At 45.9% G+C, this 24050-nt stretch overlaps 1 protein-coding gene across 1 annotated transcript in view; it reads right to left on the bottom strand.

Moving 5' to 3' along the window:
• Tmem117 (transmembrane protein 117) overlaps positions 1–23794 on the bottom strand; it is a 420695-nt gene extending 396901 nt beyond the window's left edge. Inside the window, exons 1-2 of the mRNA XM_085678775.2 lie at positions 23631–23794; positions 16323–16625 (exon numbers count right to left, since the gene is read on the bottom strand). Coding sequence (XP_085534901.1) covers positions 16323–16599 — 277 coding nt within the window. The 5' untranslated portion in view covers positions 16600–16625; positions 23631–23794. The remainder of the gene's footprint in view (positions 1–16322; positions 16626–23630) is intronic.
• Positions 23795–24050: the final 256 nt, after the last annotated feature.

Here is a 24050-nt window from a genome sequence, read left to right as displayed (position 1 = left end):
AAGCCTTATTTTTATTGTGTATTTATCTTTGTATATATACATATATCTATATGTATATATTTTGTATATATAGATATATTTGTGTATTATATTGCATGCATTATATGTGCCATATTATATATTTATCTCTGTATCCGTACTAATGCCACCTGTGTGCAGATGTGCGCCGAGGTCAGGGGAGGGCAACAGACCTCTGGAATTGGAGTTACAGAAGCCTGGGAGTCACCTGACGCAGTGTTGGACCCTGAAGAGCAGCGAGTGCTCTTAACCATGCTTTTTTAATGTCACAAAATGAACAGAAACGGTTTCTTGCCTCAGTGTAAACTGCAGCTTTTGGCTAATTTCCACGGCCAGAAGAAGAATAGCTGGATGACTTTTAATTAATTTCAGTATCAAAATTAATTATTAAATGGGAGCTTTATTAGAGTCATGAATCTGAGGGCTAGGAGTACTTGATTCTTCACCATCATACATTAGAGATAACAGAATTTCAGATATATTTGGAAAATGTAAATAAGCTCATATGCTAAAGCTTTCTGATTAGACTCTCAAACAAATAATTAACTTTCTAAATAATTCCTGTGTGTGCATAGGGATGTGATAAATACGACAGCACATCCCTTGCTAAGCTACTAAGCCTAGAAAAGTGAGATTCTCTTGATATTTAAACTCTGGGGCAGCACTCTGAGAACTCAAGAGAGATGCAGTTCTAGGTGGAAACTGTTATTCTAATCACCCTTTTAGAACATTCAACCCCTCTGTCTGCCGCCCCTCGTCTTCCCCAGCCCTCATCCCGACTGAGCATCCCTTTCCAAAGTGCTGTCTCCTGTGGCAACTCTGATGCAGGTCCCTGCTAACCTCCTCTCTGACTATTGCCTACCCTTTAAACTCTGGCTTGCAATCTTTATTTCACGGCATTTCCGTTTGCCATTAAACACTCATTTCCACCATCTTTTATTATCTTTCTCTCTTTGCCATGAAAAAAAAAGGGGGTAATTATCATTGCCTTTACAGAAATCTCATAATATTATTTGAGGTATTGAGAATTCAAATACTAGCTACATGGTATATTTAAAAAAAAAAAAAGGTAAGATATAGTACCTGAGGCTAGAACGAGGGGCGGGGTACAATCTATTTTCTTAGCTTTTCTAGCTTAACTTTTTAAGTGGGGTAGTGTCAACAAGCCACTCAATGTCTTCCCATGCAGGGCAAGATACTGGATGCCTAAAAGAAAAATGCAGGCAGGAAAGTTTTTTTCCCTGCTTCCCAATACCTGCTGTGTCACTGTGCCCCACACCTGCCAGATGCTTACAAGGCCTTAGTCATAGCTTTTCTATGGTTAGAAGCACAGACACTTACTTCATTTATTTTTAGAATGGCATCGGCGCTCATAACGATGCTCTGTGCCAGTCTGTTTTCCAGCCAGCCCTTGATCACTACAGGATCTGAGCCAAAGATGGAAAATGATGAACTTCCAAGGTTGAGACGGGAGGCAGGTGGTTCCGAAAACAGAGGCCTCGGGATGAGTCACAACTCCATAGAAGAATGAGTTTGCCGTCATTACCATTTAAGGCACACAATTAGAAGATTCCTTAATTACCTCATATGCTGACCAAGCAATGAAGGAATTAAGATAGCACTTACAAGAGGCTTATCTCATGTACATATTTCTCCCCCATCTGAACAATACCTGAAAGGATTGCTAAAGACTCACGAGGGCCCAAAACTCGTGAACAGAGAAAATAAGGATGCCTCAACACATGCTGGAAATCTTTCAACCAGCCCTGTATGAAACAGTAATCAAAAATCATCATCCCAGATCAATAACAAGTCAATCCCTTCCTCAAATGTTGCACAACTGCACCGTCATAAGTTATATGTCTGTACTAGTCACCTTCATGCAGAGGGCCAGATAGCCAAAGACTGTGTTGATTTCCAGCTGGAAACCCTGACACCAGTGAGAATGGCGCTGCAGAAACAAGGCAGTCCTTGTCACCTTCCATACTCACCTAACCATGGACTGTTTTCAAAAACATGGGGGACAGGCAAGGGGCTGAGAGTGACCAGGATGTATTATGCACATGCATGCTTGAAATTGCCAAAGAATAAATCTAAGCAGAAAGTTTGTTTAAAAAAAAAGATATTAAGCCCCTGGAATATGCAAGATGACAAAAGTGTATAAAAAGACAAAAATTAGACAAATCGGAAGGGCAAATCTTATATTAAGATTTGAAATGTGGAGATAAAGTAGAAACCAAGTGACAGAAAATGAGTCAATGTCACGGAAGGGAGAGAAACATTTGGAGTATTGTCTGGAATGCCAGGTTGACAGGTGCTCTCTAATCTGCAGACAATGAGAGGGAAGCCCCAAGTGAGAACCTGCACTCAGTTTACATCATAAAGAATATTCTCATTTGCCAACTAATGTCTGTCAGCAACAGGGACAAACAGTTGCCAGTATACTGTCTTGCGCATATCATAGAGTCAAGTACTCTTGTTGCTCTCCTTCCTCTCACTGTGACCTTCCAGGACAAGTTTTTGACAAGCATGACTCATAAAGCACCAAGAACTGTGTCTGGCGGTCGTGTTAAATAGTGCTAAATGAGTTTAAAGTCTTGCTGGCTTCTTTCTTTAGAGGTGGATGGAAGTTACAGTCTTTAGAACCCAAGATGGACCCACTTATCAAGGGAAAATTTCCTGGGGAGATTTAAAGTTTTGGGAGTTTTTGTTGTGCTTTGTTTTACAATGAATTCAAGTGACTTTGTAAATGTATAGCTCTACTGATCAGTTCTTCTTTCATCAGTTTTGCTTAATTATGCCTATTAAGAAATGTGCGGGCTGAAAAAAAATGGTTCAGTTGGTAATGTACCTGCAAGCAAGGACAATGACCTGAGTTCAGATCCCCAGAACCCAAGAAAAAAGACTACGGCAGTTATGAGCACCAGGGTGGAGGTAGCAGGAATAAGTGGATTCCTGAAGCTCACTGGCCAGCGCCTTAGCAAAACCGATGAGCTTTGGGCTCAGTGAGGGACTCTGCCTCAAAAATCAGAGGTGGCAAGCGCTGGAAGAAGGACACTAAGTGTGGACGTCAAACCTCCAAATGCATGAAGTACACAGCCATACACAGACTCTCTGCCTCTCTGTGTCTCTGTCTCTTTCTGTCTCTCTCTCTCTCTCTCTCTCTCTCTCCCTCTACACACACACACACACACACACACACACACACACACACAAGCATGCACGCGCGTATGTCTCTTTGAAGATTTTTAACACAATAGCATTAGTGAGTATTTCCAAAAGTTTCTGCCTGTTTAGATTTTCACTGGTATTTCTCTTCAGTTCTTGATATGGATAATTTGTATTTTCTATCCTCCATGATCAGACTTTGTATCATTTCCTATTCATAGTAATCTTTTCAATAAATTAGTGTTTGGATCTGTTCATTTCTCAGCTTGTTTTTATTTTGTTTTGGCTTGGGGTTTTGAGGTCTCATTCATCCCAGACCAGCCTTGAACTAAAGGCCCTCACCACTCCAGTGCCTGGATTTAGGCAGTTCTGGAGATGGGACCCAGGGGTTTGTGCATCTGGGAAAGCCCTCCACTACCTGAGCTTTCCAGGCCCTGTTTCTATTCGTATGTGCTCTCTGATTCTCAAACTTGCATTTGACTTCGTTTGTTTGTTTTTTTAACTCTATTCAGGTGTAGGGATCCCTTAAGGTGGAAATGGAACAAAGATTAAAAAGAAATCTCTGTTCTTTCCAGCTGTATTGAAAATATCAAATTGCCTCTAAGTGCTGCTTCTGTTACATCACATCAATTCATATATGCCTTGATACCGAACTGACTCTAAAGCTCAGTGGCATTCTGGGCTGGGCAAATGGCTCAGCAGTCTAAGAGCACATATTGTACCTGCAGAGAACTTGTGTACAGCTCCCAGCATCCACAACAGGTAGCTGATAGCCCCCATATCCCCAGCTCCAAGGAATCTGACAGCTCTCTGACTTCTGAGAGCCTGAGCATACTCACAGACAGCACACACGCGCGCGCACACATACACACACACACACACCACCACCACCACACCACACCCATAATAAGAATCTTAGTGGTTTTCAGGAATGACGGTTGCATTCTTTGTTCATACCACACCTCCACTGAGGCCCCGTCAGAGGCTTTGTCCCACACCTGCACCCCCTGCCATGCAGGCACAGAGCCGAGCACCGGTCTTGAATACTGCTGCTTACCAGGAAGACAGACGCAGTATGGACGCTCCAGAAAGGCTGCTCTGGCTTGGAAATGCCACAGCCACAGGTGAGCTGCTCTCACCTGACAAGCCAGAGCACACCACAGACCAGGAGTGACAACCCTACCATGTGTCAGAAATGGTGAGGCAAACATACCTAAGGAATTGCGTGAGTGACTAAATTATACCCTACCAGACCATATCACTGCTGTGACCCCGGTGCCCAGAGCTGCCTCCTTCCAGACTATATCACTGCTGTGTCCCCGGTGCCCAGAGCTGCCCCTTACCAGACTATATCACTGCTGTTTCCCCGGTGCCCAGAGCTGCCCCTTACCAGAATATATCACTGCTATGTGCCTAGTGCCCAGAGCTGCCATGCCACAGACACAGTCCTCAAAAAACACTCCTTTTATGAATGCAAAACCATCTTCTATTGAGCCCTCCTGCAAATCTAAGTCTAGCATATGTCTAGACCTGCTGAATTATTAAATTTAGACATCTTCCCCACCCACTGCCGACAGCTTTCTGTTTGGGCTGTCAGCTACAGTCCAGACACTAAGTAGGTGTTCTGGCCTCTTAGCCTTGGCTTGCTAAGCCCTGTGTTTACAAAATTCAGTGTCGGGGTCAGGATTCAGCAATGTTATGGTCGTCAAGCATGAGAACAACCTGGAAATAAAATGTAGGGTCATTTGGGGGGCCTCCGCTCACAGTCAGGTGGCTGTGGCAGTCATGGGAAGAAGCCTGGGAAGGGCCCTGGCACTATCTACAGCCTCCTCCTCATGTGGCCAGAACATCTGGTCATGACGAGAAAGACTTTTCTTTCTCTGTGTGGGAATCCGAGAGTCACAGTTTTGAAGGACAATTGTGACTGTCCCCATCTGCTGCCTCCAGCATCTCCTTCAATACCTCCCCTGCTCCCAGTCCCAACACAAAGCAGCCCTGTGTCCACAGGCCAGGCACAAAGAAGGGACACTCCCGAGCAACATTTAACCCACGCAGCCTCCTAGGCTTGGAAATGGAGACAGAAGAAGGGCAAGGGCAAGGCCAACCTGGGCTTCATAATATAAATAAAATTGAGTCTTTAAAAAAAAAATGAAGCCAAAAGCTTTATTTCCCAAAGAAAGGAGGACAGCATCATCGGCCCCACCATAAAGAAGGCCAGGCTGTGGAGCTCCTAGGAAGGAAGGAATCCTAGATGACAAGCATTGATTGCATCCCTCTCAGACACAGGACACCATGCTGTCTCTCAAATGCACTTCTGAATACATTACATTTCGATTAACAAGCGAAAAAGTTAATAGGCAAGGTTATTTATTAGTGATCTCCTTTCACTTCCTGAAAAAAAAAAAAAAAGATTTTGCAAACGAATTCCTCCAGGCTTACAGTCCCACTGGCCCAACTTCCGCTATCCCTGGGCTGGTCCTGCACTGGCCTGTGACCTCTGCTGCCTACCAAGAGCTCCAGACCCACCCAGCCTGTGGTTACTGGGCTTGCCCCAGGCCCTTCATCCCATGTGTCCTCCCAGAAAGACACCCAGGTGGCTGCTTCATCTTCTTCAGGTCCTTACTCAAATGCCATCTTAGCAGAGAGAGAATTCTGCCATTCCCTGCTTCCATGCCCCACTTCCTGCTTGTTTGGTTGCCACAGCGTTTTCTGTCCTCTAACTCACCACTGATGGCTTATCTAGCTGATCTAGCTGTCTGCCTTTTCTCACTATGATGCGCGCTCAACACAAACAGAACGGAGATTTCGTTTATCGATATCCGAGCCCCCAAATGTAGAAGATGTGCAGTGTCGGCTGGATGACAGACATCAAGCCTATATTGAAGGTTCGTGACCTGGGCAAATCAGCTGAGACAAATGGATAGGCGTGGCTCGGAGCGAGCAAGCTCGGGAAGCTTCCAAAAGAACTCGGAGCATCGGTGCCCTTACAGCTCAGCATACGTGTCTGAAATAAACCCGCCTTTTCGTGGTCTCTCCTGGTATTACAATAACCCAAAGTAAACGTTCACTTTTCTAGCAAATTTGGAGAATAAAGCAGGAGGATCAAGCGAGAAGTCAAGCTTCAGTGTTAGAAATAGATCATTGCAACAGCTGTTCAATATATGACAAGGACGGGCTCCGAGGACACGTGACCTCCAGTGAAGCTGTCACTTTGTTTAAAGCGGGAGGAGGGCTGGGTAGTTGTCTTAGCTGGGTTTTCCCCACTCACTCTCTCCTCCCTCCTTCATCCTCACTGGCGTTGCTTCTAGAAGGAGCTCAGTCACTGAGTCCAGGCGCTGGCCCACCTGTGGCACCTTGCTCCTCGCGGCCATTCACCTTTCCTCCAAACCGCTGGGACTTTCGTCATCCTTGAGATTAAAGACTCTTCACTTTTTCCTTGGTTTCAGTTTTAGCTTTTCCCCAGAATAAGCACATAGCATTCTCAATTTAGATTTTAAGACAGGAAGGGATACGTTTCATGTTTCCTGCTGTTTTCAGGTTACTTTAAGATCTTGAACACGGTCTTCAAGACCCTCCAGAACTGTGGTTTGTTTTACTTTTTCCTATTTTATTTATTATTTTAAGGTACTTGCTTGGTGTCTAATGACAGAGAGAAAGAAAAGGTGTGGATTTGGGTGGGCAGGGAGCTGGGGAGATTCTGGGAAAGGCTGGGGGAGGGGAATTGTAATCAGAATATATTGTATAAAGTATTTTCAATTTAAAAAAAAAATAACGAGTTTCCATAATTCTCCTTGACGCTTCCATTACTTGCTTCCCATTTAACTGAAGCTGCTGATGCAGGAACAACACACATTATCGTAGACTATCTGGTCCCTTCCTCCTCCACAGCACATGGTCACCAGCCTGGCTCGGCCCCCTTTCCACTGTAACAGACTGTCTGCTGGTGTTGTTCACACCCGAGACTTTGCTTCCTCCATTCCTGACAGGGCCCAGTGGAGAAAGGTGTAACAAGGATGCTCTGGCCAAACTCATTCATCCCGCGAGTCCATAACTCCCAGCAACTCATGCTGCATTACAAAACCTCCTTCACCCATTCCTGATGAGAACAACGTCTCGAAGTTTCAAACCGGATGGCCCACTCCACTTCTCGGCAGTTATTCCTTGCTGGCCTCGTAGTGGCATTGCAGTGCTGCAACAGTGCGTCTGTGTCCGATGGGCATCCAATAGCAGTGCCGCCGCCATGCGTCTGTGTCCGATGGGCATCCAATAGCAGTGCCGCCGCCATGCGTCTGTGTCCGATGGGCATCCAATAGCAGTGCCGCCGCCATGCGTCTGTGTCCGATGGGCATCCAATAGCAGTGCCGCCGCCATGCGTCTGTGTCCGATGGGCATCCAATAGCAGTGCCGCCGCCATGCGTCTGTGTCCGATGGGCATCCAATAGCGAGGCTCCTCTTAAATAGACTCATGTCGTGGATCTGTGTGCTGAGACCTCCTGTAAAGTATGGCGTCTAACACGGTCACAAACAAGTCCTGAAACATTTGTCAGGAATAACGGTGACAGAACGCTGCTGTGAAACAGGGAAAGCCTGGGGCAGCCATAAAATGAAGAGGCTTAGGTTAGGACATAACCTGCCCCCGAACTGCTGAAGCAGGTTCAACCCTGCACTCTCAGGCCCATGTGTCCACTCTTAGCCGGCTGATCCTGGCCATGCCCTCAAGGATAACAAAGTGCAATAGTGTGCGCTAGGCAAGGGGAAAATACTGCCCTCTCATCACATTCCTCTCAAGCTGAAGGAGCGTCTGCCGAGAACGGGCTCGCTGCAGGAAGCACCTTTGGAGTTTCTCGGAGCTCCACAGCAAAGATGGTCTCTGCCCTGAAACTGGGACCTTCCTGCCAGGTCAATCAAACGACTTCCTAAATAACCCAAAGGAAGGACTGTCAGGTGGAGCTAGTGCCAGAAAGCTCTGGACTCGGACAATGTGGAGCAGAGCCGTAGGGAGTGGCCTGGCACGACCCACTCCTAAGTCAGACAAGGCCAGCCGCTGCCAGTTGGCCATCTGGAGTCCCTGAAAGGCTTCTGTCTGGAAATCAGATTTGAGTTTAGGTTCTAACTTTGCTGCTGGCTATTGTGCCGACCTTGGGGCCGGGGAAATGAACCTTGTGTGTTTCTGTGTATCCATCAACAATAATGCTGGATCACGCTCATTAGGACCCAAATCAAAACCACAGGAGGGCCTCTCCGGAGCGCCACCCACACCCATAACCTGATATTCACAGTCAGGAGCAGGCAGGTCCTGCTAGTCTGAAGACCTCTATTCTGATCCTGGAAGCCCCTGCATCTTGTGATGGCTTTTCTTTGTCCCCTTCTATCTAGAACATAGCAACATAACCCCTTGTGAGAGCTTTATCCCATATCCTCCTACTCACCACCCCCCTAGCGAATTTCCCTATGAAGGGACCAAGACCGCCCACTGTTGTCTCGGCTCACACCCTTGTTAGTCCACAGCACCCCCTAAGTAGCACACTATTTTAACTCCATGAAAGTATCTTTCAGACTGAGTCTAATTACAGCAGTGAGAGAGGGGAAGGGAGGAAAAGAAAAGCAGGCCAGGAAAAGAAAAAAAAAAGGCAGTATGCACTCAAATAACACCCCTGCTTCAGTCAGGAATAATTACCCTATGTTGGAAAAACAAACAATGTACGAATTCTAAATAATCCAATAAGCAAGCTCTCTTCGCTGCCAGCTTCGCCACTTGCTGTCACACGAGCTGCCAATTTCTCCCCTGGCCAGGTCCACCTCACTAAGAGTGAGCTGGTTTTCCTCTTACTGGGTGTATGAGTCCGGCTGTCTGCTGCCATTCCATTTGACAGGTGTCTCCATAAGGCTGGCAAGGCATTACCTCCCCCGAGGAGATGAGGAGTGGGAGGCGGTGAAAATCAAAGTGGGAAGAAAGAGTCCCTTGACCGTGAATGACTCATCTCAACCAAGAACAGGGGAAAAAAATCCACAATCAGCCTAGAAAGCCTTCCTGGTTAATAGTTGCTGGATTACAATGCTCTACCTGAGTATTAAGTCCTTGAAACACCTTTGTACTGAGTTTGTAATCTCTCCCCTACAGGAACTGGAGCGCAGCAGATTCTGCCCTGAAGGCTGCAGCTGATTGCCTTTCAGTGCTAATGGCTGTGCCTCCAGACTGCAAGCTAATGAAGGCACCTCACAGGCAGGTGGGAGGGCACAGTTACGTGAGATTCCAGCTTTGCCATCTCTTCCTGCTACAGGAGAGCACTACAGTCACGGGCAGTTCTGTAAAGGGCTCCATACCTCAATGACCCTTTGTGCAACACTGAGAAACAAACTCAGGACCACACCCATGCTGGGAAAGTGCCCTACCAAGACACCTGCACCTACCCTCAACAGCTCTCATACACCAAATTCCCCCATAAAGAACAACAGTCTGCTGACTTCTTTAACGGGCCAATTATTTTTCTGTTTGCTTCCCCTAGCCTGTTTCATACATCTACATATCTATACATTCGAGCTTTGCTTTGCTTCTCCTACCAGAAGGACACGCCAAGCTTGGCAATACAGTCTTTAGGCATCTCTGGCCCTGAAAGTACTTTCTCTATGGAGTGGAACTGAGTATTGACAATTCAAGCACTTTCAGAAATGAAGATATTAATGCTCGGGATAGATTTGTTGAGCAAGGAGGCGGTGATATCTTTATAGAACTGTTGTCCCCAGTGTCAAGTACTTAATAATACTGAAAGGACAAAGTTGAAAGCTCTGAACAGCATAAGTGTCACTTGCAGATCTGTAGATGAGATAGATATGGACATATGGGTTCCTCACCATCTTGATCATACACTAAAAACCACAAACTTTATTTTTCTGCTGAGCAGTTATGAATATATTTTCCTACATGCATGCTAAGTACTATGATACATCTAAGGGCCATTCATCATAAGAAATAATGAATTTGTTATTCATGTATTATTAGTGAGTTGTTTGGATCTCAAACTAACACAAAGAATTCAACCCACACCCGTATCACTATATTGAAATAATGTTTTTTCCAAAGTACTTGATTTTTCAGAGCTTAATAATCCCATATCACCATGACTACTTTGCCCACATTTTCTAGAATGCCTGTCTTTTCTATTTTAAAGTAAAACCAAAGATCCAGTTAAAAATACAAAATACAGTATTCAAAGCAGACTCACAACTATGCAGTAGAGACAAGCAGACAGTCAGCATTGTTAAATTCCCTAACTGACGAAATACTGTTGCACTCTTTCTTGATTGTCTTCATTACAATAACATAAGAAACAGACTGGAATTACTCTTCTAAAGCCACATGATATAGCGAAATTACTTCCCTCAAAAAGCAAAAACTTTCTGTTTGCAAATAAAACAATAAAAAGCACAAAGAAAACAATAGAAGGCCGCTGAGAGTTTGCATAACGTAATTGTAAGACCACTAGGGTCATCTAGTTCCTGTTCTCTTAAGGGGTCTAGAAATCAGCCCTCGGTTGTCACAACCCTTTAAAAAAATAATCATGATGTTTTTAATAAAGCTTAGATATCTTGGGGGAAACGAAGAGGGTAAGAATGAAGATTCTCAACTGTAGCCAGAGACACACAGTCCAGGGTACTCAACTCTGAAGCATCAGGCCCATGTTTATACCAATATGTCAGCAAGATCTTTTACTGGCAAAAACTAACCCCAACTCCCACAAGGGCTGTTTTTAGCCCTAACGTCCCCTCCCCACACGCTATCTACAGAAACAGACACCCAGCTGCTATTCACACTCTCAAGTCTGAGAGCGCGGTATTTAGCTGGGTGACCTGCTGAACAGCGAAACACGCACTGTACTTTAAGGAACGAATCTGCCCTCATCGTTTGGGAGGAGAACAATGGCCCAGGTGAAGCCTAGTAAGACATGATGCAGACTCTTCAAGACACATGGCCACTGCCTGTAGCTCCCCAGGAAGCAGAACCTCTCTCTCCTCCTTAGGCCCCAAGACAATCAGACTGTCGGGCATCCCACCCAGTCTGCCCTAGCTACCTCCAGTCTCACCCTGAGGCTCACACCTCAGGTTCCATCTGCTCTGGAAGTTTCAAATTCTCCCCTTCGCATCCTGCTTGACTTCCAATTGCTCCATTCCCCACTGCACACTGGCCTGAACACTCTCACCCTAGTTAATGGGACCTCTTTACCTCCCAGGCCTCCCCTTTATAACTCCCCTCAGATTCTGCCTCATCAACTCCCTCAGTAACTAGCCAGTTTTTCATAGTTTCTTCAGAGTTTCCCAAAACTCAAAGAACATAAGTCTAAAGTCACAACACTAGCATTTAAAGACCAAAGAACTTAAGAGCCAGCCAACCTTTGCGCTGTCTCTCCAACTCTTTCTTAGAACAAGCCTTTCACAGCCTCATTCCAGACAAGCCTTTCTCCTCTTACCATTACCACACCCAAACTTAAAAACCCGAATCATCCTTATCTCTTTTGCTGACATCACCATTTACCCCGTGTCCTGACCTCTGTGTTTCTTTGGTTCTTCTTTCTTCAGATCCTTGATTCATTGGTCCATGAGGGTGGAGGGAGCAGAAGTGGGAAACAGGGTTCCGATGGCTGTTGATGTGATGGAGAAAGCCCTCTAGAATATGACTTCAGTGAATCAAATCAACTCTATTCCAGAGTATAGGAGATATGTAGGATTGGGCAATCTAGGGGAAATTCTAATTTGCATTAAATGGCACGTTCCTATCAAAAGATTAACATGTGGCAGCAGGGTCCCATAGCAAAGCCCCTAGTACGAGTCTTAATTACCCTATGCAGTGCGTAGAGCAGTACGGGGAAGGCTTCTAGCAGGAACCTGTGCCAAAGGTAATGCTAGAGATAAATCAGGCAGTGAGGCTTCTAGACAGCTTTCAGGTAAAGTCAGCCCTCCAGGCCCAAAGACAGTCTCCAGAGAGAGCGGGTAGTGAGCAGGAAGTCTCGCTGGGGAAGGAATCCCTCATGTTGCTGAGCTTTGGAGAGAGCTGCCAGGCCATATTAGACATCAAGGCCTTCCAACACATTTCTTTCTAAGCCCACTCTTGCTTTAGACTCAGCTGAGGTCCCACTAGGGTAGGCAAGCTTCCTTTCACCTTGCTAGCCCACTTTGACCTCCCCTCTTAAATTCCCGCAGCACTTGGTGTAGACTATTCATTTGATACTTGATATGCATTCCCTTTTATTATCAGAGTATTTAATTTTTCATGTCTATGTACCTTGTCTCTTTAACCAGATTTTAAATTCCCTATCTCATATTTTATGGATGAACAAACAAATACCTTTCTATAGTTTCCAATGAAAAGGCAACATCAGCACAATCAATATAGGAAAGATGAAGAAATCTTTATCCAATCCTTTAAATTGATTGAATGCTGTGTGTCAAGCACATTAGATCTTCCTCCCTTTCCTTAACCCCAACTTCCCGATGCATATACTAGTGCACATGTTGTTGGGAATCACTTCAATTTATATTTAGAATAAAAATTAATTATTTAATGAACTTAAGTTCTCTTTTTATATAAATATTACAAGCAGAATTTCTCTATCCATGGATAGCAAATCATACCAGAACATATTATTTGAATACATATTATATATGCAAGACTCGTCCAAGCAAACAGAAAAGAGAAACACTAGAGAGTGCAAACTTATAATTCAGCCGAGCTCCCTTCTGATATGTCTTTATATGACAACCAGCAAGAGTTGATCTTGAAACTGACAAAATTCTTTTGAATGTATTCCTCAGTCACCTTCCTCTGCTAGTATGGTGTATCAGGCCTGCAATCCCAGCTCTTGGGGAGCTGATAGTTCAAGGCCACCCTGGGTCACAAGCAAGACCCCAAAACACAAAAAGCATGCTGCTTCTACATACCAGTCAAACTGCAATTGTAATATTGTATCTCCATAGCTGCAAAACTGCAATTTCTACTTTGCATCTCACACATAAATGGGTAACCACTGAACCCAATTGCAACATTGCATCTCACACATAATTGAGTAACCACTGAACATGTTACAAAGGTGCTCCTTGGATCACTCCAGTCCCTCATTTGTATACAAATTAATAGCATCCTGTTGTTCTTTTGAAGTTTCCTAAGTGGAGATAATAAAGCATCTGAGAGACTTATGATGAACTGGAGGGAACATGGAATTTTATTAAATATCTATCATTGGGCATTTTATTAGAGAATCACAAAAGGTGAGATTGCTGCCCTGATGGCCCGAAATTATTCTGATCATTTCATAAGCCACCCTGGTATTTCTGTAGCACAAAGCCCTGTGCTTGTCATGTAGCTTTAGTCCCCTCACATACATCATCAACATCACTGTCGTGGGCCCGTGGCCTCACATCATTAAACGCTTAAATATAGCTTTTTAAAAATGAATTATGTATAAAGGCTAGCTATCTGGGAACCAAGACGGAAACATTTATCACTTGTCAAGCCAATAAGAACATTTGTGTTTGCATCAAATCTTGGATACTCTCCCACAACGCTGCAGGCTATCAGTTGAGGGCATCCCGCCACACTGCTTTGCAGCAAGTAGTCTCTTGTGGAGAACAGACAACCGTAACAATGCCGGATGGCCTTAGAAGGCAACCTGAAGACGCTGACATCTGAACTGGGATATCACCTGGGACTCGAAGGGAAAAGAAGTAGTCTGAAGTGTCAGAGGGGACCCAAGTGATACAGGAGGGCTATGAAAATGGACGGTGAAGGAGTCCTGTAGGAAATCATACAGCCAATAGACTTTAAGTTAACCGCCCACTGGGGCGTGGCTTCTTATACTATTTATGCCGATTAAAAGCATGCATCCCCTCTCTTTTCCGGCTGCGGGATTCGGTTTCTGTTCTCCGTTACAGCAGAGGATTCTGATTTGTGAGTCTCCCCCTAAATAAATAACCGTCTATTATTCTCAATTCTGAGCTAGGGTGGGATTTCGTTTAAGCATCCTTCTTCAAAGGAGGCAGCGGGTTTGAGAGTACCACACTGTGCACCATGGAAAGGCAAAAGTCAGACTGCGGTAGTCATCAAGAGCTCGGCCATCAATCCAAAGGATTTGGATTCCATCCTGCAGATGGTAGGTATCACTTAGCAATACAGTAAAGTCACTCCATAGTCCACAGTGACCCAGAGGAGGAGAGAATGGCTCGGAGGAAAGATTTCGAGTTTGTGAGCCAAGGAGGAAGAGAGATGAAAAGAGACAGAGAACACAGGTTTTGAGTTCATCAGGAAGCTCAACCTGGAGTTCGTTCACCTCACTCGTGAAACTGGCAGACTAGTTATTCCTTCTCTAAGATGTATCATTTCAGAGACTGTGAGCAGAGGGAAGAAGTAGCTGTCAAACTGAAGTACTAATACTGACTTGAAAATCTTTTCCATTGTAAGCAGAAAAGCTGAAGTGCACCTCTGCGTTATTTTAAAATAGTTCATACTCAGTAAACTACTTGAAATTTGAGTGCTTTTTCCACCGTCCAACTACTTATATTAACAGGAGAATTGACAGGCAAGCCACGAGTGAAATCTGGTTCTAGTATAAGAGACGGAATTTATAAGAGAAGAACTTGGGAAAATGTAGCAATTTCAAAGTCAGATCACCTCCCCTCATTACTAAGCCATTATTTTAACCAGACGGTTCTCAGCTGCCCTTTCATAGATTCAGACGCTTTCCTCCAGCCTTAATAGTCTGGCCCATTTGCCGTAACTACCACGCTTTTGAAAGTTCCCCAAATAGCTTGCAAACACCTGTAGCTATTACTTGTAAGGAAACCTACTGGCTTCTCTCTCCAGAACTCCCTGCCCATTTCGGAAACGGAGACTTTCACGTCCACCACCCACTCGTAGCTGCTTCTACACATAGCGCCATGCTTGTTCCATATTTGATGGGAAAGCCAACTAACACTATGCTCCGGTGTATCCTCTGTGCCAATGACCTATCCCTCCCGACAAACGTCTGTAACCCTAAAGACCACACCCTAGAAATCTCCACTAAAGAATGACTGTCGTTCGACCACACCCGCAAATCTTCTTCCTTCTATTACTTTCATTTCGCCTGAACTCTGGAATGCTTGGTTTTTTTGCCTAAATCTTCAAGCTCTTTCAGGCTCCTTGAAGACTGTTAGCTACCTTCCTGTCCAGCCAGATCCCCCTTACCAGTATTCATTTGGAGTATACAAGTCTGAGCAATCTCCACCAGATTTCCAAGTCCATGTTCTGAGGACCATGCTGGACAATTCAGATTGACACCATTCACATTTGTAAGTGGTTATCCCTGGCGACTCTCTGTGATAATCAGCAGCCTGTCCATCCACCCATCCCTAGCCCACTGACCTCTCTCTGCCCAGTGTTCCAAGTCTGGACCATGTGCCTTAAAATCCCTTATCATCCGACCGCCTTTACTTTTGTTCTTCATGGTAAAGCAAGGGTTGTCAATGGCGAGGTGCTTTCCTCCTTACTCCACCACCTCAGATGCACCAACTTCAACCTCGTCTTCCCTCGGGCCTGCATCTAAGGAACCTGCATCTCTGCTCCTGTCCTCTGTGAAGCTGTGATTTCGTCCCATATCCTAAGCCCAAGACTAAAAACACCTTCAGAAATGTAGTCATATTGATTTGTTCTATCAAGGTGTTCCGTCTAAATCACCCCCAAATCCCCCACCTCCGTTGTTATCATTGCCAAGTACAATACTCTTCCATTGCTATCATGCTGAGTACAATATGCTTTTACTAAAGTCTCTTAGTGATGAACAAGCCGCAGCTCTCACATCGGATTTCATCCCCCCCATAGCATACCAACTCATCAAGTATTGCACATTTATCTCTTTACCTCCCTCCTACAGAAGGAAAGCATTTACGTGAGCAGAGGTTTTGCCTATTACATGCTCTAGCCTACTGTGTGGTGTGTGATAAGTGAGTATCTGCTGGATAAATATCCCTACTCTTGACCATCACCAATCAGACCAGCAGTGGGAACCACAAAGTTTCTTCCCTGGGTCAAAGTCAGTTTCTTCCCTGGAACAGAGACCAGTGAGGCAAGAGCCAGCAGTATGGCGACACACGGTACTTACGGTACTTACCAAACAGGCGCTGATGGAACAGAAACTTGCCAGCGATTAGTCCTATGAGAATGGCCAGTAGCCATAGAAGCACCTTCAAAATCCTCCAGCCAACTCCTCTAGGGTATTTATTGGTGACAAATGAAAAACAGTTTCCAACAACAATAACATTGGCTTCTGTCTGGCTGTGAGAAACTGGGTCCTCGGCGAATATCAAGAAGTTGAAGAAGATGACCAGGTAAGCCACGATCATGCGAGACCAAGGATGCTGGAAATAGTAGCGGAAGTCTTTACCCATCCTTCAAGCCTTTGGTGCTGCTTGTCCTGCATGAGGGAAGATACAGAGTTAGAGCAGGGACGCAAGCCATCTCTCTCTCCGTTGTTACTTATTCAGACCTGTAACAGCTCTACAAGAAGATATGTGGGAAATATACACCTGTTCCTGCCGAGGCGCCAGGACCAGTCCTGGGCTGAAGAACATTAGCTCTGCCCTCACCTTCCCATCTATTCTTATCTCCTATCATTGGAGGACTTGCAGGCAGACAGACAATCATTTGAAGAAGGGAGAGAAAGAGACAAAAGAGGGAAGAACCCTGCCTAAAACCGAGGTGATGGCCAGGCATGGTGGCACACACCTCTTGATCATAACACTTAGGAGGTAAAGGTAGAAGTTTAGGCATTCAAGGCCTGAGCTACTTAGCAAGTTTGAGGCCAGCCTGGTCTCTATGAGACGTTTTTAAACAGTGAGATCATGACTAAGATGGCACAGAGGGGGCACCGAGCACAAAGTCTGCATGACGCTTTTAGACATGTCATCTTAGGATAATCCTACAACCCAAAGTAAGCTGAACACACACACACACACACACACACACACACACACACACACACACATCACAAACACTTTGCCCAAGTCCCTCTCCTCCCAGCCGTCATTAAGTAATTTGATGGATATGGGATACAGTTCCAAATCTTTTTCTAGACATTGTCAAATGGAAATATGGGCAGAAAATTCCTTTAAAAACCTTTACAGTCTGGTTAGATCATTTGAAAAAAAAAGATTTTAACATAGCTAAGTCTACACGGAGCATTTTCCTGGGGGTAGGCAGAGCCGGATCACTCCGCTTGTGAGGAGTGGCGCAAAGAGGGAGAATTTGGAGAAAGAAATGACCAGGTTCAAGTTGCAGGCATCATGACAAGCAGGGTGGTTCCCTGGGTGGAGACAGCTGGCTGCTCCTTCTAGGCAGCAGCAGTCAGTAGTAAAGGCACAAGGGTACCAACAAAATCACATGATTCCCATGGCAACAGCTGGGACCTGCACAGACATAGCCGAGTCTGAGAGCCAGGTCAGACGAATGCTTGCATTAGCTATAGGCTACACAGGACCAGGCAGACTTAGGTGGGGCCTATGGAGGAATTACAGTATAGGGGATTGTGAGTAGGGCTGTATCAGCCTATAGCTAAGGCTAGTGTTCATCTGACTTGACTCTCAGACTCGGCTACACCTGTTTCCTCAACAAGGACAACTGCTTATATACTGAAAAACAAAATTAATAAAAGGATATACTTTGACTTCTACCAGTTTGTTTTTCTTCTTTCACAATTTTAAAAAATAATTCCAAGGAGATTAAAGCAGGGGGAACCTGGAAAGTCCACACAGCTGTGTGACATATGTCTGCATGTATGTATCATTAGTATGTCTGTTTGGGGTCACAACAACCCTAGAATGCTGTTACAGAAAATCTGTAATATATCCTACTATTCCCGGGTTGGGGAGGGGGAGCATGTGTAAATAAGACTCCTTCACAGATCCTGAACACCTGGAGAAGGCAGGGGTGGGGCACTGGTAACGGTTTCTATTTATTCCTGACAGAAAATATAACAATGACACACAAGCCTGAAGTGATTCAAAGTCAGTGAACAAACTGAGAACAGGCTCCAAGGCCCCAAATCCCGTCCTCTACTCCCAGCGCATGAAGGTCAATTAAAGCCATAATCTAAGTTAATAAAGATTTATTATAACTGCTTTAGAAAAGCAGTGTTAGCATGCATATGGACTGGCCATACAAGTCACCCAAACCCATAGTCCTGCACCTTCAGTTCACAAGCCTGCCAAGCAACGTCAAGTCCCAGAAGATCTTCATCAACACTCAGAAATTCCTGCTCCCAGGGTCTGCAGCCCAGATGTCTTAAGATTGGTGACTTGCCCATGAGGCGAGCGCTATAATAGGTGTGAGGGTCACACCAGAGAGCAAAGCAAACAGTAAAGAACAAGAGGGAATGACAGGCGTGTTCGTAGCACTTGACACAGAAATGAGCCCACCGTTGACAAAATTTCATGCAAAGACCCTGGAAGTGTCCAGAAACCACCACCATACAGCAGCCCTCCAAAACTCATCCCAGTGACTCCTACATGCCTAGCAACAGAGACACACAGACCCGGGTGTCATTTAAGCCTGCCTTCTAGGTGACTATGCTCCTCTCTGACCAGTGATGATTCTGGTGAGGCTGCCCCAGCTACCTGCTCCCTCACGGCAGGTGCACAGGCCTGGGGTGGTGGATAGGAACCCAGAGAACAAACACAAACCCTGGACTCCTTTTTAAAAGTGAAATACCCTGACTTGCATGACTGTTTTTTTTTTTAACTTCAGAATCTTGCTTTGTGGGAAATATAATGTCCACATGCCAGAGTTAAACGAGTACATTCAAAAATTTTTGGAGACAGCTGCTGCTACCCAGCACTTACACTATTTTGGGAGACAGAACTATGGTGCTGAGCAGGAGCCCTCTGCCAGTGTATGATCTCAGCTAATCCCAAGGGATGCTCCGGATGCTCCTGTCATGTTACAGACAAGGAAATGAAAACTTGGAGCACTTGCCACCCGTTAACTCACAGACCTCCCCCCCCCAAAAAAAGTCAATTGTAATGCCCAGGCCTCGCTTGACCACTCTCATTTGCCAGTGCTGGAGGTCAGTCTTACCAAAGCTCTTTCCGCCATGCTTCCAGCTGACTCATTATCTCGGCAGAATGAAGCAAGACCCTGACACTGATCCTCTGGTCTTTCTGGGAGAAGCACTAGTATAGATTTATTGCTTCCTTATATCCAGAAGTTAAAGTGCTATTTTTCAGGGGAGCCCATAACTCAAACACTCACAAGTTAACTTGGGTATCGTTGCCCATCCCTATTCTGTGAGTCTAGACACAAGAAATGCCAAGTTTTTCTAGTCATTGCGACCTGGCTTTCCAGCTCTTTAGACGCCCCACATGATCCAGAGGGCCAAACCCGAAATGGTTTCCACCTCTGAAGTTCATTTTAAGCACCTTCAGGGACCACAGGTTTATTTATTAACCCTGCCGCTAAGAATCTGGAATTGAGGTTCTCCAACGGACATGCACTAGGCACAGGGTTTGCAAACACTCTTGTTTCTTAAAAATCCCAACCCCGCCTCTGTGTATGGGAACGCCTTTATCTTTACGCTTAGCAGTTCCTAGGGAAATCATCCGCTTATATGTTTATCTTCTTCCCTCTCTCTCCCTCAGAGAGATCATAAGGGGCCACGTCCTTCCAGGCAGACCAGAGTGCTGATAGCATAGTGGGCAGATGATAGATGCCTACTGAATAAACTCAGTGGACACTCGGAAACAGAAAAGCTCTCCTTGTATAAGAACGCTCGAAAAGACAGAGCCATGTGACGGTCAGCATCTACCACCCTAAGCCTGCAAAAATGGCACTGACAGCCACTCATGGCCCAGGCCACCAGTGCATGGCTCTGCGTTGTCATCACTGTCTCAAAGGGCTCGCATTTGCTGAGTGCTCGCTGGACACCAGACTCTATAGTAGTGAGCTTATCAATCACTTCAAGGTGATTGATTAGCAGCCCAGTAAAGAAAATATTCTCGTTTTCCTATTTCACAAACACTGATGCTGGAAGGGAGAGAGATGAGTACCTTCTGCCGAACAGTAATGCTGGCCGGAGGTGTGGTTCAAATGTGGGCCACCCAGCACCAATGCTTTACACTATGTTTTCCCTGTACAAAGCGTTGCCCTCTGCATGTGTGTTAGGAAGTTTCCTAAAGGATTCTCAATACTTCTAGGATGATGAGTCTATTGTTACTAGGCAACACGACTCTTGGTAGTGAGCTCAGAAAGAATCAAGGGCCATGGGATTAATTCTTGTCCCCTGTTTTGGAGTACCAGCATAAGTAGCTGAGTTGGTATGATGGTGCTTTGGGGAGACACCGCTGATGTTCAGTCTGCCTCTTGGAAGGAGAAAAGTCCATGCCCCTAAATTCTCTCATGAGTAATCACAGTGAGGCAATGCCACCATAAATGCCATGGAAGTCTCTGGCTTTATACACAGCAGCTATAATGACCATACTGGTAACTAAAGGCTAAAATTGACCTTTCATCGGCTGCTGTAACAGCTCCAGTGCTGGATTTCTACCAGATGACCAGAATGACACAAATTTGAAAGAAAGGCCCTCCAGATCAAAACAAAAGAAAGTGCTATTCTACAGCTACTGAGCAGCAAGCATGAGATCAAAGCCTTCCGGGAGAAGACTGACTCCATGAACGGGAAAACGAAGTCTAGCTTGAATTCCAGAATAACACTTACTGGTCATCGGTTCACCATCTATCACTCTCAGACGGACACGTGCTAAAGTTACCTGTACACAGTAGGTACTAAATAAACATTGACGGATGGGTGGATGGATGGATGGATGGATGGATGAGTGGATGGATGGGTGGATGGATGGATGAATGATAGATGGCTAACAAAATAACTCTGGGTGACAGAAATATACCAAGTTCCCATTTCCGAGAGAGTGAACCCATGGATCGGAAGGTTACTGATAAGGGCCTTGTTTTCAGGCATCTGATACTTTCTATATAAGGGACAAATATTAAACCCTTAAGGAGACAGTATTTAAAAAACTAATAGAGAAAAAGTTGGGAGGAGGCATTGAAGGCCCCAGGGAAAGGGGTCCAGACATAGTGTGCTTCAGGAAACGCAGAGCTTCTGAGAGGCCTGGAAGCAAGCTCAGGCAGAGGAAGGCAGGGGAGCGGATGGCATCAGCTGGCCCACAGTGTCTGCTCTTCTGAACACTCTGCAGGAGGGCAAGGGGAAGAAGCAGGGGAGCTAGGAGAAGACAACTGCCAGGAAGGAGACGGGTAGAAGTGTAGGCAGTTTACAAAGCTCAGCTTCTGGACCCATAAAAAGAAGCAGTAAGATTTACTAATGGAGAGGATGTGAGGAGAGATGGGCTAGGCAAAAATCTAAATTGGAGCTGCCATTTCCTGGGCTGGAAAACATACTTCCTGAGGGGAAAAGAATTTCAGGGGATACAAAAAACACAATATTTTTTGAGTGATTTATATGTGTAGGGCTCTTAGAAAGCACTCCTCACATATTATGTCAATTAGTCCTCACACTGAACCATCTAGTAAGGACACAGTGATCCAATGGGGCATAATCTGCCCAAGGTCACGGAGATGCCAACTGGCACAAACAGGAATACCTACTTCTGTGTTGCCTAGCAGCAGATGTCCTAACTACGCATCAGCATCATGTTCCCAGCTATGAAGGAAAGAGGTACCCAGTGAAGACTTGAACCTGTGAATCCCACAACTCTCTCTGATGGCAAACAGATGAATAAACAGACATGATCGAGGGATAACACAAGCGTTGTGGGGAGAAAAAGAGGATTCCTCTGTAGGGAAAGTTGACTGTCCTGGAACATCCAAATCCACAAAAGGAGAAATGGAAGAGAAGTGGATGAACCAAATGAATATGTATTTCCTGGATTAGACTAGGTAAGGGTAGGTCTCAAGGTAAGCATAGGCCTTTATCTCAAGTTGAAAGGAGGTAGACAAGTATTAGAAGGGCTGTGGGGCACAGGGTGGAGGCAATCACTCACTGTCAGGGTCCTGGGTTCCGTCTTTACCGCTTCCAAAACAAACAAACAAACAAAGGACAGCTACAGGAGAAGAGAAAGTACTTACTACAGGTTTTACAATGCAAACACCAACCACAAAAGTACAGTTGGGGTTTTTGCTTCCAGTCCAGTCCAAAGACCACAGAGCCTTTTAAATAAAGCGCAACCTCCTGAAGCAATCAATGCAACCACCTAAGTGGCTCTGCAGAGGGACAGAGATGGTATCTGTGGGTACCCAGCTAAGTGACAGGACCACATCCATAAGTCGCATCCTTTCTCTTCACATGGTACCAAACTTTAGTAATTTTCCTCCTGTGTTTTTATCCTGCAGTCCCTGAGACAGCAAACAAAACAAGATTTTTAACCCAGAAGCCAAAAACAAAGTTGGTTTGAAGGTCTTCCAGAAAGACAAGTTCCCAGTGAAATGACAAAGTGGGGGTGTGCCGTACCCCCTTATCAAGGGTAGACAACGATGACCATGGACCCTTTAACGAGGCATAGGCTGCCCTTTCGGCAGCATTTGCTCGGCACCGTTCTACTCCAAGATAACAATACTTAATGGGTTAAAGTTCATTCGCGCATGGAGTTATCTTTTAAATGACTGGCAGTTTAAAGCAAATTAAGTAAGACTCATGGGTACCGGATTTTTGATCACAAGAATTAGATGGAGAGTGTGTGGGAGGGAAGTGATAAACGTCTGAGTCAAAATCCCCAATTGCTCTTAAACTACAAAGACGCAGGGAATAGGAAGATACTATATCAATCATTTTTTTTTAAAAAAAATGAACAGAGCAGAAATAGTTTACACAGAGACTTTTACCACTATATTAAGTAAATTAGAACTTGTTTCAGAAAACAAATCAAACCATAAAAGCTTTCTAGACTGTGGTGAGGGCACCTCATATCTCACATACTTCAACTCACTTTTTTATGTCTATGCACTAATATCAAGGTAAGCATCACACACACACACACACACACACACACACACCCCGATGTTCCACAGAGGGAAGAATGAACCACAGCAGGCAAGATGCTCTCTCCGGGGTCAAAGACACTTGCGGGCCTGTGGTATTTTTCAAAATAGAAATGGAAAACTAGTTTTTGATTCAGTCACGACGGAGTTCGCAAGCTCACAGGCCTCTCTATTCTCTTCCCGAAAGGACACCTAGGAAGTGCAACCTGTTCCTTTAGTCCATAGCCAGGGGCTCGGGTCCCTGCGCCCCGGAATCGGTGGAGCGGGAAAGTTCCGGCTGCCCGCGGCCCCTCCCCTGCAGCCCGGACTGGCTCGGTCCCCGCCCGGCGCCCGCACCCCTGCCCGCTGAGCTGCGGGGCTCCGGCCTGCGCTCCCGGGGCTGCGGGCCGAGGGCTGCTGCTGGCCGCGTACTCACCGGAGGGCGCACGGCTCGGCCACCACGGCGGACGCAGGACGAGCGACACGGCCGGGCCGCGGCGCGCTGCTGTCACCCGGCTATAAATACCGCGGCCCACGCCGCCGCCTACGCCGGGCGCCTTCGCCGCTCCCGCCGCGCCGCAGAGTCGGCCCCGGACCGCGCCGAGCACATGCCGCCCCGCCCGCCCTCCCGCCGCGCCTCTGCGGGGCCGGACCCGGCAGGGCAGGGCAGGGCTGGGCAGGGACGCCGCCGCGGCCTAGGGAGAGCACCCGGCCTCGGCCTGCCGGAACCGCAGAAGCTGCACCCTGCGGGGAACCTGCGCGGCGGTGACAGCAAGGACCGCTAACTTTCTCTGGCGGCCTCTCGGGTCACACAGCATCCCTGCTGCTGTGTCCTGATGCGAAGGAGTGGGGGTGG

This window comes from Myodes glareolus, chromosome 19, assembly GCF_982192425.1.
Source record: "Myodes glareolus chromosome 19, mMyoGla1.1, whole genome shotgun sequence".
Lineage (NCBI taxonomy): Eukaryota > Metazoa > Chordata > Mammalia > Rodentia > Cricetidae > Myodes > Myodes glareolus.
The sequence above is the reverse complement of the archived record's forward strand: the minus strand, read 5'-3'. Positions and strand labels throughout refer to the sequence as shown.